This window comes from Myotis brandtii, unplaced genomic scaffold, assembly GCF_000412655.1.
Source record: "Myotis brandtii unplaced genomic scaffold, ASM41265v1 scaffold312, whole genome shotgun sequence".
NCBI lineage: Eukaryota > Metazoa > Chordata > Mammalia > Chiroptera > Vespertilionidae > Myotis > Myotis brandtii.
In genome coordinates this window covers 3,311,288-3,327,546 of record NW_005361955.1, presented here as the reverse complement: position 1 = coordinate 3,327,546, position 16,259 = coordinate 3,311,288, and the positions used below count along the sequence as shown (strand labels likewise).

Below are 16,259 nucleotides of genomic sequence, written 5' to 3'. Positions count from 1 at the left end.
TATGAAAGGCAGCAGGGATCACACCGTGACCAGATTCATGTTAAAATAAAAAACAGCAAAGGACATGCCTCTATATTTATCTTCAGAACAGATACCTGATGACCTAAACAGATGCTCTGACAACCTGGGGCAAGTCCCTGAGAGCGTGTGCGTGGAGCCCGCCTATTGCAGCTAATGTTCAATACTGTCACTGTGATTATTTAGCACTGTGGCTTGCACCTTAGAGGGTTAAGTACTTAGTCAATGAAATAGGAGAATGCACTCATCTGAGGGAGTCATTTTCTTTCTTTTTTTAAAATATATTTTTATTGATTTCAGAGAGGAAGGGAGGGAGAGAAAGAAACAGAAACATCAATAATGAGAGAAAATCATTAATCTGCTGCCTCCTGCACACCCCACACTGGGGATGGAGCCCACAACCTGGCCACATGCCCTGATCAGGAATTGAACCATGACCTCCTGGTTCATAGGTTGACACTCAATCACTGAGCCACACTGGCTGGGCAGGGAGGGAGTCATTTTCAATTTCAAAATTATTTCTTTACTGACTGACCTCATAAAATACCTTTAACACCTCAAAGGGAAGCAGGTCTCTGAAGACAAGGTTCAGACTTTTTGGTAAATATCAGGGAAGCCCTGGGGATAATGCCCAGAACACAGGCTATGTCAGAGGTACCTGCTGAACACACTATGAGGCACACTGAATGGGAACCAGTTGATGAAAGCTGTGTTTTTAAAGCCATCTGATAAAAGCTGTGTTCTTGGTGTTATTAAAGCAATAAAAATGTCACCAGTCTCCTGCCTTCTCAGACCACCAGGAAGAACACAGACTTGTCTTTAAAATAACTGCTAAAAGTTATGCTCTTGGGACCAAAAGAAACATTGTTTTCCCCCTTAGACAGTGATTTAGGACCCAGGAATTGGAACATAGAAATACTTTTATATCTACTTCAAACAAATGAAAATTTAAATTTGGAAACCGACAGGCTGTTAGTGCTTTCTTCTTCCTAGAAGCAATCTATCTCTTGATCTCACCAGTAAGAAAGAATAAAGAATACATCGCACAGTCACAAAGCTTGTTTCTACCCATGGCCAGCACTTCCTCAAAAGTCAAATTCATAAACATACCTAGATGCACGATGTTTCCACAGTCAGGGTCATTAGCAAGTTGAAAAAGAGTTTCTTCCACATCTCTGTTTTTTCCAGGAGGATCCATAATATTATGTATTTCTTGCTGTAAGGTTTTGGGCAATGCCAACAGCTGAGTGAACTGTCCTTCTGGGCTTTTATCTATCTAAGGAATAAAAAAAAAAGATGATGTCAATAGAAAGTTCTTTGAATTCTATAAATATTCAAAGGTCCATGGTTTCTCTTTATTTTTTTAATCCTCACCTGAGGATATGTTTAGAGGGAGGAAGGGAGAGACAGAAACATGGATATGAGAGAGAACATTGATCGGCTGCCTATCATACATGCCCCAACCAGGGATCGAACCCGCAACATAGGTGTATGTGCTCTGACCAGGAATCAAACCCACAACCTTTTGGTGCCTGGGACAACACTCTAGCTGACTGAGACACCGGCCAGGGTCCCATGACTTCTCTTTAAAGTCACACAAACATATATGAACCCATATGCTGGATGAGACAGCATGCTAAGGAGACCATCTCCTTGCCAAAACTAAATGCCTAAGTGTTCAGGATTCTAAGTTCCTTCATAAAAGCCAATCCTTTACCTATAATGTTCCATTTTTACAGAGATAAGAAGAAATGCCTCTTTCAAAGACTGATTTCTGATTCTCAGTTTAAAGTTTCTATTGGTCTTAAATCCAATACTTAAAGGAAGTAAGGCTGCAGCTAACAGTCATTAGACCCCAGCAAACCAGGCACTCAAATTACTTCTCCCATTTATTTTTTAATTAATATTTTTATTGGTTTTAGAGAGGAAGGGATATATATATATATATATATATATAATGAGAGGGAATCAATGATTGGCTGCCTCCTGCATTGCCACCCCCTGGGGATCGAGCTCGAAACCCAGGCATATACCCTTGACTGGAATCAAACCTGGGACCCTTCAGTCCACAGGCCAACGCCCTATCCACTAAGCCAAACCAGCTAAGGGCCACTTATTCCAATTTAAACACAAGGACACAAGAATAACATAGCTAGGATCATAGAGCCAATAAGAGAGAGTAGGATTTAAATCTATGTCTCCTGCCTTTAGAGTCTCTTACATAACATGATGTATTTCATAAACTGTAGGAATAAAGTAATGATAAAAACTAATGATGCTCAGTTTTAATACCCTGACACACAGTAGGTACTAACAAAAAAAATTGGTTGAATAAAAGAATGAACAACTGCATCAATAAATCTTAGTTGTCATTATTTCTTAAATAGGAGTAAGTTACAACAGTGATTTCTGTTCTCAGCATCTTCTAAAATACATCAAATTGAAAGATAAATACAGAAATAAAACATATAACTATACATCAGACTTAACTTAGAAATCTTTGAATCAAAAGTTAGCCCGGCGTGGCTCAGTGGTTGAGTATTGATCTATGAACCAGGAGGTCACGGCTCCTTCCTGGTCAGGGCACATGCCTGGGTTGTGGGCTCAGTCACCAGTGTGGGGTGTGCATGAGGCAGCAGATCAATGATTCTCTCTGATCGTTGAAGTTTCTATCTCTCTCTCTCCCTTTCTCTCTGAAATCAATAAAAACAAACAAACAAAAAAGCCACAGAGCTGAGGCCGCACCTAGCTTCCCTAATATGCTTTACTCCATGAAACTAATTTTTTACAAAATTGTGTAAACAATGCCTGCCAAGCTGAGAACCAGTAACACTGCCCTCAAGAACACATCACATTATTTTCTAAGTAAGAATTTTTCTTGTATTCTTTTAAACAAATGTTTAGGTTTTAACTTTAAGACAACAGTAAAAAACCAATTAGACAAATGAATGTACTACATTTTAGATTCAGGTTTTCCAGATACAACCAACTTTCTTAATTAGAATTCACTCATTTTACCACATTTTTATTCAATAAATATTTATTGAGCACATGCCAATGTCTTGATTTTCTAGTTTTATCTATAAAATCTATGCAAAGAAAAAAAATGCTATTATTTAGTGGCTCCAATACAGGTATAGTTTTTTTTTTAACCTAAATATTTCACATTTATCAATAAGATGGTTCTAAATTCACAGAATTCAGCCTCTACTTAGCTTTGGCTAGAGAATGACCAAACAAAAGGATATTTCTGAAAAATATGCTAGAAATGACATTTATGGACTCATATTTTATGATTCTCTCTGATCGCTGATGTTTCTATCTCTCTCTCTCCCTTCCTCTCTGAAATCAATAAAAACAAACAAACAAAAAAGCCACAGAGCTGAGGCCGCACCTAGCTTCCCTAATGCCTAGTTTAATATACTTTACTTCATGAAACTAATTTTTTACAAAATCGTGTAAACAATGCCCGCCAAGCTGAGAACCAGTAACACTGCCCTCAAGAACACATCACATTATTTTCTAAGTAAGAATTTTTCTTGTATTCTTTTAAACAAATGTTTAGGTTTTAACTTTAAGACAACAGTAAAAAACCAATTAGACAAATGAATGTACTACATTTTAGATTCAGTTTTCCAGATACAACCAAGTTTCTTAATTAGAATTTACTCATTTTACCACATTTTTATTCAATAAATATTTATTGAGTACATGCCAATGTCTTGATTTTCTAGTTTTAAAATCTATGCAAAGAAAAAAATGCTATTATTTAGTGGCTCCAATACAGGTATAGTTTTTTTTTAACCTAAATATTTCATATTTATCAATAAGATGGTTCTAAATTCACAGAATTCAGCCTCTACTTAGCTTTGGCTAGAGAATGACCAAACAAAAGGATATTTCTGAAAAATATGCTAGAAATGACATTTATGGACTCATATTTTGGAGCCAAGTATTGAGATTAGTGAAAAGGACAATATATTTCTATAAGGTTTTAGCTATGAAACTTTCAAGCATTTCAGAGTTGCAAAAATGGTTTGAGTTCTATGAGGAATTAGAAAATAGCATTTGTACCCTGGATGATGTTGCTCAGTGGTTAGAGCACCGGCCCTCGTACTTAAGGGTCATGGGTTTGATTCCCATCAAGGGCACGTACCTAGGTTGCAGGTTCCATCCCTGCCTAAGTTGGGGTGCATGTAGGATGTATCTCTCTCAATCGAAGCTTCTCTCTCTCTCCCCCCAGCCCCCGAGGAATTAGAAAATAGCATTTGTACCCTGGATGATGTGCTCAGTGGTTAGAGCACTGGCCCTCGTACTGAAGGGTCATGGGTTTGATTCCCATCAAGGGTACGTACCTAGGTTTCAGGTTCCATCCCTGCCTAAGCTGGGGTGCATGCAGGATGTATCTCTCTCAATCGAAGCTTCTCTCTCCCCCCAGCCCCTTTCAACTCTCTTTAAAAATCAATGGAAAAAATATCCTTGGTTGAGGATTAACAAACAAACAAACAAATAAAATAGCATTTGCCACTGCTTTTTCTCTCAGAAAAGAATGCACTGGAATTTTTGCTTGGAAACATGTGTTTAAAGACAAAATATTAGATGACATGTCCAAATAAATTGTTAAATTCTGATTATCCTTATTCTTTAATTCTTCCTTTCTCTTTCATGTTTTACTAACATGAAAGAGAAAGCATTCAGTTAAAGGATGAGAGTCAAATTGCATTTTAAAAGCAGATATGGGAAAAGTTAAAATATTAGATGACATGTCCAAATAAATTGTTAAATTCTGATTATCCTTATTCTTTAATTCTTCCTGTTTTACTAATATGAAAGAGAAAGCATTCAGTTAAAGGATGAGCGTCAAATTGCATTTTAAAAGCAGATATGGGAAAAGTCCACATATTGTATTTATATGAAGTATCTAGAACAGGCAAATTCACAGAGGCAGAAAGTAGATCAGTGTTGCCTGGGGGGAGGAGAAGCTAGGCACTGCTAATGAGTATAAAATGTCTTTTTCGAGTGATGGGAATGTTCTAAAATTAGATTGTGATGATAGCTACACAATTCTGTGAATATACTAAAAGCACTGAATTTTATGGTATGTGTATTATATCTCAATAAAGCAGATATTTTTTAAAAGAGATATGGTTGTATCATGGTGGATGCTGTGTTGCATCACCCAGATCCTGGCTTCTGGGCCACAGTACTCATTCCACTGGCAGCTGGCACTTTCTCAGAGCCCCTCCTAGTTCTGTCCTGTGAGCTGCCTGTATCCAATGACTGGAAAATGCAGGAGTACAAAGGCTCATTAGACTTTTTAATGCAACACTAGAAACTAGAAGAGATGAAGCTATGATTTAAAAATTCTGAGGGAAAATTATTTCCAACCTAAATTTTGATATTTAGTCCAAAATGTCAATCACTGCAAGGGTAAAATTTTCAGATGAACATGGCCAAAAAATTTACTTCCCTTCAACCTATGTTAGGAAGGTATACTTCGTCAAAATTAAAGTGTAACTATGAAAGAAGAAGATAAAAGATCCCCCAAATAAAAAAACTAGCAAAGGAGAGAGGCAAAAAATTTCTCAGGGTGATAATAAAAAGAAGTCCAGGAGAACAGTTAGTGCACAGTAAAGCCTCAGAAAGGAAGGGGAGGGGAGGGGGGTGGGTGGGATACAGAACTTCATGGAAATGTCCCCAAGAAAAACAAGAAACAGAGAAAATTCCTGATGAGTTTATCTATTACGGGAGAAGTTTTACAGAATTGTATGAGTATGAGGATGAACTAGTGATAGGTATAAAGAAAACACAGCAAGTGAAAAAAAATGAGACAATTATTGCCTGGCCAATATGGCTTAGTGCTTGAGCCTTGACCCATGAACCAGGATGTCACGGTAAGATTCCTGACCAGGGCATACTGCCGGGCTGGGGGCTCAATCCCCAGTAGGGGTCATGCAAGAGGCAGCTGATCAATGATTCTCTCTCATCATTGATGTTTCTCTCTCTCTCCCTCTCCCTTCTTCTCTCTGAAATAAATAAAAACATATAAAAATATTTAAAGAAAATGAGACAATTATTAATTCCAAGAAAAATGAAGTTGTACATGAAAGGAAACTTCATAGTAGTATATCTCAGCAGTAAGTTGTCACAATAAAGTAAATACTGAATATTAACCTAACCAAAAATCATAAAATAGCTCTATGTGGAGCACAAAGGAGAAACGTGGGAAAGTGTGTGCATGTGTGTGTGTTGATGAGGGTGGCAACAGCAAAACACCTTATCTTTCACAGATGATGACAAAAATAAAGTATAAAATTTTTTAAATCAAGAAAAGACGGTCAAAGCATTATTTAGAAATACAGAGGTAAACATCAGAAGAATCAGCTAATGAGATGAAAGCACCTGCCTCTAGAGTGGCAATGAGATGTAGGAAGATGTATAGCAGAGAACTCCACCTTTTCATTATTAATATTACGGTACTATGTATATGCCTCAGTTTGAGAAAAGTTAAAGTTAAAAACAAAAAAAAACACACAACCTCAATCTGAAGCAAACATGGCAAATTCTGCTCAGTGGAGTGGTGGGTATTCTGGGCATTTCATGAAACTCTCTATTGTTTCCTTGTGTTTAAAATAATCCTTTTTTTAAAAATCAAATTCCCCTTCTGTTATAAAAAATTCCACTAATTTTTTATCCAACACTAGAGGCCTGGTGCACGAAATTCATGCATGGGTAGGGTCCCTAGGCCTGACCAGCGATCAGGGCAGATCAGGGCCTTCGAGCTGGCAGCCAGGGCCTCCCTTCTTGGGCTGTCAGCTGGGGCCTTCCTTCATCCTGGGCCCCTTGGTGGTCAGTGCACATCATAGCAAGCAATTGAACTCCTGGTCTCCCAGTTGAACTCCCGAGGGGACAACTTGCATATGAGGCTTTTATATATATAGATGAGCTGCCCCTATTATTTGGAAGACGAGCATAAAAAAGTAAAATAAAGTGTTCTTTACGCTAAATTTTTTTAAAAACTGAGGTTTCTATAATTTAAAAAATCTTAAATCCAAATTATGTTTCTCAAAGAAAAAGTTTTTTAATATTTATTTTCAAATACTTAATATTATTTAAAAAATAACTTGAAATAAGTTTCATTTAATACATCAACAGGAAAAGTTTTTTAATATTTATTTTCAAATACTTAATATTTTAAAAATAACTTGAAATAAGTTTCATTTAATATATCAACAGAAGAGTTCCAAGACATAATTAATATAACAAATGGGGGATAAAAAGAAGCTTCAGAATAATATGCATGAGTCCATTTATGTAAAACAAAACAAAACACACAAAAAAGACCAAATCCCATCATGTATGTGTATAGGTATAAACAGGTACAAAAATGCATGCAAAAAAATCTGGAAGAATAAATACCAAACTGTCAGGAAGGTACCTCTGTGGAGGCAAATGGGATTGGGGACAGAAAGAAGGTAATCTGAGAGTTTATTCTTACTTGTTTTTTACTGATAATTAATATGCATAGTAAGAATTTCAAATGGCAAGAGAGATACATATGGTGAAGAGAAGCCACTCTCCCACATTAACCCTGGCTCCCTTCTCCAAAGGTGGCCTCTTATTGTCAGTCTCTTTTATTACCTTTTTCAGCATTATTCCAAATATACAGAAGAACATGTTTATACATAAAACTTACATTTAAAAATACGTTTTTACACTAGTTATACTGTTCTAACCCTTACTTTCTCCCTTAAATAGATCTTTGCCTTAGGAATGGTAGAAGTTATTTTCCACAGTTACCTCCAGTCTGCCTTGCTGGATTTTATACACCACTTGTGGATTATCCTGTAGTATGTGGCCATACAGCTCACGAAAGTGGGCTATGTTGGGCTTTACAATATCCATCACTTTTGCCTTATTCTCTCCAACCACCATCCGAAGGTCGCCTGGTTAAAACAAATGAAAAAACAAATGTCCCACTGATGATCCACATCCTGACCTATGAGCTACAGCCCCACTTTGATCTTGCACTAGTTCAAGATGGCAGCATCCCTCATTCACATTTCCTTTTCCTCCTTAAAACCATGAACACATTGCCCAAGGAATGCAGGCACTTGTTTGGGGAAAAAGAAAGCCTTTCAAATCATAAAGTCCTTTATGATAGTTAAAATATAGTTACGTAAGTGCAAAAGGTAATCATCATGGAGAAGCTAATTTGTTTTTGTTTTTCCAATGCAGAAGCTTCTGTACTTACAAACTTCCACCTTGTGAACAAAACTCTGCCTGTGACTAAGCACGGCTGAGGTTGTGTGTAGTATCACCTCAGATGTCTTTGATTCTGCCCACTCAGTTTGGGCCTATTTGTTGTGCTTTCATGAGGGCTTTTAAGGTGCTTTATGAATATACACACCTTATTATATTTGTTAAGGGCAAGAGCAGTGAGTGTTAAAAGTCCTACTACCTTGTTTACATTTAAGATGAACCTGAAAGCAAATATAATTTTTAAAAAATTATTTTAAAAATTATTATTTTATTAATTCTCACCTGAGAATATTTTTTCCATTGATTTCTAGAAAGAGTGGAAGGGAGGGGGCAGAGAGAGAGAGAGAGAAACATCAATCGGTCGCCTCCCCTATGTGCCCTGAGAGTGGACTGAACCTGCAACCTACGTATGTGCCCTGACCAGAAATCGAACCTGCAACCTTTTGGGGTACAGACGTCACTCCAACCAACTAAGCCATCTGACCAGGGCTAATTTTTAAATTTTAAGTAGACAGAAATGGGAAAAGGTACATTTGCCAGTGGAATGGATTAAGCTGCAAAATAAATAATTCTGAAGGACAAAGAGCAAATTTTAAAACAAATTTAAAGTGGCCTGTCCTGCCTAAGCCATTGACAATTATTATCAGCAACATATGGGGGGAGAGGGGAGGTGATAAAACGGGAAAAGTTGAGTGAATGCCTATTGGGCTAATGTTAACTCAAGGCTGGGCACATGTGAGGATCTCCCAGATGAAGCTTGGTGAAAGCAACGCGGCTGAAACCTTTGTTGGACAGACAGAATGTTGTCTAGGGGAGTAATGAGGCAGCAAGTGCAGGCAGATACTCCGGCTGCTGAAGAATCCCTTGGGAAGAGGTGACAATTTATCATCTAAACTAGGTCACTTTTGAAGGTGAAGGGGGCACTATGAATAATTCCACTGGGACAAGCACAAGCTGGGCAAACCAGGACAAATGGTAACTCTTGTTGATTGCTTTTTGGGAGTGGGGAGCAGGGAGGGGTAATCAAAATCATTATCTGCCAGGACACTTTTTTCTTATTCTTCAGTATATACTTCAATAAGGAATAACACATGCCTGGTTTTTAAGATCAACCTACGCTACAATTTGGTGGAAAGCAGCTGGGGACTGATCGCTCAGGAAAACATACAAGTAGCCTCTGGAACCCCACCTTTGTGACTTGAGGTCTGACTCCTTGTTCGCCGGGCCTGGGTGGTCGGGGTGGGTGCAGGAGGCAATAGATCAATGTGTCTATTTCATATTGATGTTTCTCTTTCTCTCTCCCCTTCCTCTCCTCCCTTCCACTCTCTCTAAAAAATCAATGGAAAACATATCCTTGGGTAATAATCACACAGAGCAAGATGGAAAATAATCATATAAAAAAAACAAGATACAAAAGTACAAGGAAACAACTAAAAAACAAGACAAAGGGACTATATAAAAATGGTTATTTTTGCTCTAATAAGATACACATTTATTGTGGGCTTTTGTAGGTGTGTGTGCTTTACATATGCTATTTAGTTTAATTATCTCCAATTTTACAGATGAGGAGATTGAGGTGCAAGATCCAGCCACCTTTCAGTTTTAGGATAGTGACACTTGAGATGACTGGTTTTACTCTACTTTGTAATTTTTCTCCACTGCCCTAACTTCTGTAATGTTGGCATATACTTCTATTCACAGGATGCATAGAGGTGATGACTTGGCAAATGTAAGTGAGAGGACGCTGGATTTAAATTGTCTGTTTAGAGCAGCGGTTCTCAACCTGTGGGCCGCAACCCCTTTGGGGGTCAAATGACTCTTTCATAGGGGTCGCCTAAGACCATCGGAAAATACATATATAATTACATATTGTTTTTGTGATTAATCACTATGCTTTAATTATGTTCAATTTGTAACAATGAAAATACATCCTGCATATCAGATATTTACATTACGATTCCTAACAGTAGCAAAATTACAGTTTCAAAGTAGCAACGAAAATAATTTTATGGTTGGGGGTCACCACAACATGAGGAACTGTATTAAAGGGTCGCAACATTAGGAAGGTTGAGAACCACTGATTTAGAGTCTCAACTTTTATTTAGAGTCTATAAATGGATTATATTGATCTGCCTGGGAATAAAATGTCATCAAACTCTGAATCTAACATGATTGGTTCTGAAGTGAAAGATCACTGTTGAGTTCTAAACATTTCGGTCATTTTTCTTTCTGTACCCTCAACCAACAAAAAATTCTTATACGTATGATAGCAACTTTCTGAGAGAGGGACTGCATTTTACCAAAATGTAAAAGCAAACTAATCCAAATCCTCCCAAAAGAACAATTGCATGCCATGATTAAAGGACCTGGAAGATACTACGGACCCTCTGAGAATAAGGACTGGAGCTTACTCATCTCTGTCTCCCCAGCTCCTTGAGTACTGCCTGGCACATTAAAAGCACATCCATAGAGGTATACAAGGGAGAGCTGCGCCCCTCACCGATCAGCTTCTGAAGCTTGCAGGATGAATGTGGGAGTAGCACACAGCAAAGTAAACCCCAACACTCGAGTGATGAATAGCCGGGGCATCTGGCTGGCCTACATCATCTTGATAGGACTCCTGCATGTGGTGCTACTCAGCATCCCCTTCTTCAGCATTCCTGTTGTCTGGACCCTGACCAACGTCATCCATAACTTGGCCATGTATGTCTTCCTACATACAGTGAAAGGGACACCCTTTGAGACCCCTGACCAAGGAAAGGCTCGGCTACTGACACACTGGGAACAGATGGACTACGGGCTCCAATTTACCTCTTCCCGCAAATTCCTCAGCATCTCTCCTATTGTACTCTACCTCCTAGCCAGCTTCTACACCAAGTATGACGATGCTCACTTCCTCATCAACACAACCTCATTGCTCAGCGTACTGCTGCCTAAATTGCCCCAATTCCATGGGGTTCGTCTCTTTGGCATCAATAAATACTGAGGGATGGGACTGGGGACAACACTGGAACAAAAGGCTGTAACATCTTTCCCTTCTCCATACTGTCTTCCTTTTCTTGGAAGCCTGAGAATTATACAACTGTTCCAAAACTCCCAGGATGAGAACTGATTGGAAAATGGGGCTCCCTGGGAGTAGCCCTGCTAGGAGCAGGCTTCTTTGAATCGGGAAAGGCGGATGAGGTAAGGGACAAATCACTCTCCTCCACAGGAGGCCATGTTTGGGCAGCTTGTTTGGTTTTCCCATGTCTTCCACCCCCACTACCTCCAGCTCTGTTTTGCTATGTATTTCCCTCATAATAAAGGTCATTTTTTTTTTAGGAAAAAAAAAAAAGCACATCAATAAATATCTACTGAACAGAACTTCTCCTACTGCTGTGCAGCAGAACTAGCTCAGCCAGAGGGAACAGCAAGCAAATGGACTTATTACTCATTTCTTCAGAACAAAATAAATAAAACCATGGGCACAGCATGAACCCACATCTGATCATAAGAATCAATTTTTCTAAGCGCCAGAAATGTTTGCAACAAAACAGAGAAATTGAGAAAAACTGCTTTTATTTTATACCTCTGTTGATGGGTTTAACTCTTGGCTGCTCAAGCCAATCTAATAAAATGGGTAACCAAAAGGATAATTTCTCTTTGACTCTGAAATGAGGCTTGCAAACCATCTGTAGTTGGCTTGCCATCAGTGGTTCAGGGTCCTTATTATGAATGTAGGGATGGAAAGGACTGTGAAATATAGTGGAAAGGCCCTGGCTTTCATGCCCGGCAATGTCCCATGGTGACTGGAGATTAACTTTTCTGAGTTAGTTTCCTTCTCTGTAAAATGGCAGTAACAATCATACTGACCTCACAAGGTTGCTTTTAGATTTAAATGAGTTAATGCATTTGAGAATGCTTTGTAAATAATAAAGCAGATATTGTTATTATACACACACACACACACACACACATATGTTTATATATGATGGGAAAAGGACAGGGGGTAGAGGAGGCTGAATCTTTGAAGATAATGACTGGCTTTTCCCCCTCTTAAACTAACTGCTATACTGCTATTTCAGTTCAATAAATATTTGGTGGCTACTAAGTATGAGGAACTGTGCTATACATTTGGAGATGTAAAGTATACGCCCTACCTAAGGCATCAAGTGACATGAAAACAGATCTTCAGTGCATGTTACAGAAGTGGGTATTTCTTAGGTGCAGTTTAAGAATAGCAGCTCAAACTGGAGGTTGATATGGCAAAATATGATTCATTTTTAACAGCTTTTTTTTGAGATATAATTTATACACTATATAATTCACCCATGTAAAGTATACAATTCAATGTTTTTTAGTATACTGATAGAATTATGCAACCATCTAATTTTAGGAAATTTTGGCTTCCCTAAAAGAAATTGTATCCATTGGCAGTCACTCTCCATCTCCTTCTACCCTTCCGTCCCCAGCCCCACGCAAAAGTAATCCACTTTCTCTCTCTATAGATTTGATTCTGGACATTTTATATAAATGAAACTGCACAATATATGGTCTCTTATGACTCAGCATATGTTTTCAAAGTTCATCATGTTGTAGCATGCATTGGTACTTATTCCTGTATATGGCTAAATAATATTCCATCGGATAGATTATCACATTTTATTTATGCATTTCTCAATTGATGGACATTTGGATTGTTTCCACTTTTAGGCTATTTATGATGAATAATGCTATGAACATTTGTGTACAAGTTTTTGTGTGGATATATGCTCTCATTTATATTGGGTATTCCTGGGAGTAGAATTGCTAAGTCATATGGTAACTCAATTTAATATTTTGAAGAACTGACAAACTGTTTTCCCAAAGTAGCTGTACCATTTTATAATTCCACCAGCAATGTATGAAAGTTTCAATTTCTTCACACCCTCAGCAATACTTTTTCTTGTCTGTCTTTTCTATTTTTTTTAAAATATATTTTATTGATTTTTTTTTACAGAGAGGAATAGAGAGTTAGAAACATCGATGAGAGAGAAACATCAATCAGCTGCCTCCTGCACACTCCCTACTGGGGATGTGCCCGCAACCAAGGTACATGCCCTTGACCGGAATCGAACCTGGGACCCTTGAGTCCACAGGCCGACGCTCTAGCCACTGAGCCAAACCGGTCAGGGCTGTCTTTTCTATTTTTAAAAAATATACTTTTATTGATTTCAGAGAGGAAGGGAGAGAAAGAGAGAGATAGAAACATCAATGATGAAAGAGAATCACTGATTGGCTGCCGCCTGCATGCTCCCTACTGGGGATCAAGCCTGCAACCTACCGTATTTTTCCATGTATAAGACACCCCCCATATATAAGACGCCCCCCACTTTTCCAACCCAAAATTAAGAAACCAAACATTTTGCTGGTTTTCCTCTTAAGGCCTTCTTTTTTGGCTTCTTAAGGAGTTGTTCTTCCTGTTTTCTCACTGTCTGATCTTACACTCAGTGGGAGGAGGTCCAAATTGTCTCTCTGCAGTTTCCATGCTTTGCATAGCTGATTCCATTCAGTTTGAATTTTGCAGAGTAAGACAATGCTTACCGGTATTTATCTTTTTATTTATTGACATCTTTATGGGCTCAGAACGCTCAGGTCCTTGTTGCATCTGTGCACTCTCCACCTCCACCTCCAATTACGGCATCAGCTGACATCAGTAACAGTAAGGCTCGTGATTGGAGGAAGCCTGTGTGACAAGATATGGGCAGCTACACACCCCTACGGCTCCCTCCTCTGCTGACTTCCGTGTATAAGAAGCCCCCCGATTTTCAGTCTAACAATTTTAGAAAAAATAGCATCTTATACACGGAAAAATATGGTAGGTATATGCCCTGACTGGGAATCAAACTGTGACCTTCTGGTTCATAGGTCGACACTCAACCACTGAGCCACACTGACCATCTTTTAAATGATAGCCATAGTAGTTGGTGTGAAGTGGTATGGTGTCTCTGTGGCTTTGATTGACATTTTCCTAATGATTAATGATGTTGAACATCTTTTCACGTGCTTACTTGCTATTTGTACACTCTTTTTAAAAATGTCTATTAAACTCTTTGCCTATTTCCATACTGGGTTGTCTTTTTATTGCAATCTAAGACTTCTTTATATATTCTGGATACTAGTCCCTTACAATCAGATACGTGATTTGTAAATCTTTTATCCCATTTTGTTGGTTGGAATCATTTGCACATAAAATTTTAATTTTTATAGCCTTATGTATCTATTATTTCTGTCATTGCTTGTGGTTTTCTCTCTCTCTCTCTCTCGTATACCTAAGAAACTACTGCCTAACCCAAAGGCACTCTTCTAAGAATTTTATATTTTTAGCTCTTACATTAAGCTCTTAAATCCACGATCCATTTGAGTTAATTTTGTAAATGGTATAAGTTAGATGTCAAACCTCATTCTTTTGCATGTGGACAAAAAATATTTACTAGTATTTATTCAAAGATGATCAAGGCAGTATTTCTAGAAGGCAGTCTAACCCACAATTCAGAATGCATACTCAAAAATATCTCTATGGCTGGGCCAGTGTGGCTCAGTGGTTGAGCATCAACCTATGAACTAGGAGATCACGGTTCGATTCCTGATTAGGGCACATGCCTGGGTTGCAGGCTTGATCCCCAGTAGTGGGCATGCAGGAGGCAGCCAATCAATGATTCCCTCTCATCACTGATGTTTCTATCTCTCTCTCCCTCTCCCTTCCTCTCTGAAATCAATAAAAACGTATTTAAAAATAAGTATCTCCATGGCTGCAGAAGTCTAACTCACATGTGGAAGAGAATGAGATAAGAATAAACAGCTGATGTACTTAGTGATATAAATTTGAATCACTTTCCCTTTTACACACTTTACAGAACACAATATGGATAGGTGTGGGAGGGATGAGGAGAAAGCAGGTTTATGATACCAGTTCAGTAAGTAACCAAAAGCACAATCGTTCATTCATTCACTATTTACTAGCACCTGATAAGCATTGGAATAGCGTGAGCAAAACAAGACAAAAATTTCTGCCCTCTCTAGTCAGTGGTAGAAAAACAGGCCAAAGATAAACAAATCTACAAACAAATAAAAATAAATAGTATTTCAGGTGGTGGAAAGTGCTATGAAGAACACATGAGCAGAAAAAGATGACAGGGAGTGGAGGGCGAGCCACATGGCTCCCTGGAGGAAGAGTGTCCCAGGAGTAAACCAGGAATAACATTCACCATGACAGACCCTTTGTATAACAGTGAAGGTTTAGAAGTGAGGGTTCTAGAACAAGACAGCCTGTGTTCAAACCCTAGCTTAGCCTCTACAAGCTACACCCTCAGGATAAGCTACTTATTTGGGCTTCAGTATCCCCAAATGTAAATTTCAAGGATTAAATGAGTTAATACATGTAAAACACTTAGAACAATACCTGACAGGTGGGCACTAGAATTATGAAGGGGGATCGCTTTGTGAATTATATAATTGTTTAACACTATGCTGTACACCTGAAACTAATATAAAATAACTAGAGGCCTGATGCAAAAAATTTGTGCAAAGGGCTCGGCCCTTGGAGCCCTGGCTTTGTCCGGAAGGTTGTCCAGAAGGACGTTCAGAAGGTCGTTTGGCTGTCCAGCCTAATTAGCATATTACACTTTTATTATTATAAAATAATATTAAATGTTGCCTGTAATTGAAAAATAAAATTAAAAACATAACAATACTTGACAAACTATAAATAATCCACAAAAGTTAGATATTACTGACAATTAATATCCCCCTTCAGGAGTGTTGCATTCTCAGAAATTAGCAAGTGATGAATGCAAAGAGTTCCAACTGAGGCTTCAGCAAAAGCTCAAGCTTGACAAGCATAGAGAAATATGCTTCCAAACCCCAATATGCAAGTCATCAAATGACACTGCTTGCAAGGTTCAGAGAGTGTGATTATCATGGAATAAATCTTAATAGCTCTCACTCCAAGAAAAAAGTTT

General features: G+C 38.3%; 1 protein-coding gene and 1 pseudogene across 3 annotated transcripts in view; one reads left to right on the top strand and one right to left on the bottom strand.

Annotated features, from left to right (window-relative positions):
- Positions 1-16,259, bottom strand: part of TAMM41 (TAM41 mitochondrial translocator assembly and maintenance homolog) — a 50,753-nt gene that overhangs the window by 10,232 nt on the left and 24,262 nt on the right. For both annotated transcript variants that reach the window (XM_005870046.2, XM_014542744.1), the window contains exons 5-6: positions 7,819-7,964; positions 1,129-1,294 (exon numbers count right to left, since the gene is read on the bottom strand). In XM_005870046.2, coding sequence (XP_005870108.1) covers positions 1,129-1,294; positions 7,819-7,964 — 312 coding nt within the window. The remainder of the gene's footprint in view (positions 1-1,128; positions 1,295-7,818; positions 7,965-16,259) is intronic.
- LOC102255399 lies at positions 10,762-11,599 on the top strand (annotated as a pseudogene). Its single transcript, XR_001362847.1, has one exon. The product of XR_001362847.1 is annotated as an ORM1-like protein 2 pseudogene (transcript).